This window comes from Phalaenopsis equestris, unplaced genomic scaffold, assembly GCF_001263595.1.
Source record: "Phalaenopsis equestris unplaced genomic scaffold, ASM126359v1 Scaffold000094, whole genome shotgun sequence".
NCBI classification, from domain to species: Eukaryota; Viridiplantae; Streptophyta; class Magnoliopsida; order Asparagales; family Orchidaceae; genus Phalaenopsis; species Phalaenopsis equestris.
In genome coordinates, this window is record NW_018164536.1 from 767,365 (window position 1) to 770,434 (window position 3,070).

Sequence of the window (3,070 nt, forward strand, 5' to 3'; positions counted from 1 at the left end):
TATTATTTTATTATATATTATAATTTATAAAATTTAATGTTTTAAAATATAATAAATTTTTTATATATAATTATTTTATATTATTTTATATTTCAAACAATAACGATTCGAACACGAACGAACGCATCACTGTTCGTGTTTGGTTCGTTTAACTAACCGAACGAAAAAAATTTGTTCGCGTTTGTCTCGTTTACTTATCGAACGAATCAAACACGAACTCATTGACGAACCGAACACGAACTGTTCGCGAACAACGAGCTTTTTTGACAGCCTTACCCATGCCTTTGCCACGGGCTGCTTGCATGCAATTGCCGGCCTTGCTTGCACTCACAATGCCTCCCTTGAGTCTCTCACCGCCGCTCGCTTTCATCTTGTTCGCATGTTCCTTTCTAATTTCTTACCCGTGAGCTCCCTAGTCAGGGTTTAATAGTGACCCGAGGACAGTTGGAAGAAAGGTCAAATTGCTCTAATTCTGGAATTTAGGGTTGAATACAGGATATTACATTATGATATTTTAATCAACAGCTGACCTGACTAACTTATAATTGTCAATATCAGGTTCTTTCAATTGACTGTGCTTAAAGTTCGAGAATTGTGTGAATGCTTGTTTTACCAATGCTTTGTTTATTTTTGTTTTTTTAATTTATTCTCAATTTATTCAAAAATGTAATCAAGTGTAACCAATATGTTGATTTAATTGGAAATACTTTGGATTTCCGAAATGAATGTTAGCTGAATTGAGGGAGCTCGAACAATATGGGCATTCTTCTTGCTTGCAGGCAAAGGGCCAACGTCATTATTCTTTACAACAACAACAACAACAAAGCCTTAATCCCACAACGTGGTCGGCTATATGAATCATTTTTCTCTATTGTGTCATTGTTCTTTATGAGTTTAAAAATGATTTTTGAGCGACACATGAGAATTTATATTGGAAACAGTTTTGGAGCCTTTAAAACTGTGGAACTGCTGAAATTTGTACTTCATTGAATGCATTTCTATCTTTTTTAACTTGTTTGGTAATCTACTCTGCTTTCATTCCATCAGGGGGAAAAAAATAAACTTGCTGCCAAACATACAAATTACATTTTGTTTTTTCGGCATTGTTCGGATGTCTTGTCTTTATGTAATAGGTGGAATGAGTTTTCTTTTCTAATTACTGAGATTTATGGCCCTTTTTTTTCAGCGTTTCTATCAGTCCCTTGATTTAAGATGGAAGCATCCAGATGCTCAGCTCCCCGAACTTGACGCAACCCTCATGAGGATGACTGGACCTGATCCTAATACTCTTTCTGCGCTGACGTCTGAAGTTGATAGTTTCAGAAAGCAAATTGAGCTGAAGGATAATCCAAAGGTTGAATTTTTTAAAATTACATCTTTAACGCTCAAAGAATTAATTTGTTCAAGGCACATAAAATTTGAAGGGACCTTTTTTCTTGCAGAAAGGGCGGCCTAAGAAACTTGCATTGCTAGAAAAACCATCAGGCTCTAATGAGGAAACTGCTGCTGTTGTTAAAGCAATTGATTATCAAAGTGCCGCTCCTTCTGCAGTCAAGGTTGAAAAAATTGGGCATTCTAATCCGCTTCAAGATTTTGAAGCAATGATGGCACGCAGAGATGGATCAAAGTGGGTCGAAAAAGCAATTAAAGAAATGCAATGCCATATTTATGGCCTGTTGGAAAATTCTTTTTTAGGAGATAACTTCCTTAATGCAGCTGAATGTTTGATGGCTCTTCGCAGCAGTTGCATTCTGGAGCAGGTAACCAATTTTGATTTTTTTCTTATAGATTATGCTAAGCAAACGGTCTGGTTAGATAGTGATTGGAAATAGAAGAAGATCAAACAAATGATTCTTAATTTTTTTTTGGTTTTGCAATTTTGGTCTGCATAGCGGGAATAGTGCCCAAATCTGAAATAACAAGATCTGCTGCATCATTAGAACATTCTCAGACATCATGTGCTGAAGTTCAATAAGCACCCCGATTCAAATGGAATATAACGACATTTCCATTTGGAGAATCTTATTTTAGTTTTTTCTTATGAAGATCTGCTTTGTATCATTTTCAGGAATATACCAGTTTATATTGTTTTAAATGCGCATGTTTTCAATAAAGCCATCATTTATAAGGCACGTGCTTCTAGCAACTAATATCTGTAATTTTTTTTGTACAGGAACCAAAGAAATTCAATGAATTCCTGCATTATCTATATGAAAATAAGAAGAAGTTGGATCTCCATGAGTTCTTTGAGCTACTTTCATAAAAAAATATCACTTATATCACTAAAACTGAAGCCGCAGACAGGTATGCTATGAGCCCAATTGATTTTTTGGTACAAGAAAATTACTTTTTCGCTCAATATTCCTTAAAAAAATGCCATTTGTTTTTGCAAAATGGGGTTTATGGGTCTTGAATCAATCTAATGCTTATTTTCTACTTTTTATTAAAAATCAGCAAAATAGGTTATGATTGTTCTGTCTGTCTTGTGCTTAAACAGTGATGTGAATATGGAGGAGGCCAAAATTTTGCCCATAAAGAATGAGATAATTTCCCAGGACTAAGTCTTATGTGTTGGCTACTTATCACTTGGGGTTACTGCTATATTATTGGAAGGGACTACACTGGGGATTCTTGTAATTAGGCGGTCCTGCAGTTGACAAATTTTGAGTTTTGATATGTGAATTTTATTCTGTTCATGGCATATTAACCATTCGCTTAGCTTTGTTCCGTTTCAATGAAATTAGAAAGCTCCTCTTCTTAAATACTAAGAAGATTTGCATACATACCGCTCAATTTCTATGGATTTACTTGTCTAATCACCTAAACTTGCAGTTTTTACATATTTAACACGAAAATTTTATTTCTTTGTTGATTTTGCTGCTTGAATGTTTTCCAGCCGAGCTTTTAATTTGTTGTAAACGCAACTTTCTGCTTACACGGGCTGATGTAATGTAGCCTGTTCCTGAATTTGAGTTTTTTATCAAAATCGGCTTGTGTGGTTTGTTATGTTCAATTTCGAGCTGGATCTGACTCGAAATAGAAATGAACTGCCTCAAATTTAGTTATTTGG

At 34.9% G+C, this 3,070-nt stretch overlaps 1 protein-coding gene across 2 annotated transcripts in view; it reads left to right on the forward strand.

The window, feature by feature from the left end:
* The window catches only part of LOC110020208 (ATP-dependent DNA helicase 2 subunit KU80), a 25,411-nt gene extending 22,693 nt beyond the window's left edge, over nt 1-2,718 (forward strand). For both annotated transcript variants that reach the window (XM_020718228.1, XM_020718229.1), the window contains 4 exons: nt 1,187-1,354; nt 1,443-1,760; nt 2,174-2,304; nt 2,498-2,718. In XM_020718228.1, coding sequence (XP_020573887.1) covers nt 1,187-1,354; nt 1,443-1,760; nt 2,174-2,263 — 576 coding nt within the window. In that variant the 3' untranslated portion in view covers nt 2,264-2,304; nt 2,498-2,718. The remainder of the gene's footprint in view (nt 1-1,186; nt 1,355-1,442; nt 1,761-2,173; nt 2,305-2,497) is intronic.
* Nucleotides 2,719-3,070: the final 352 nt, after the last annotated feature.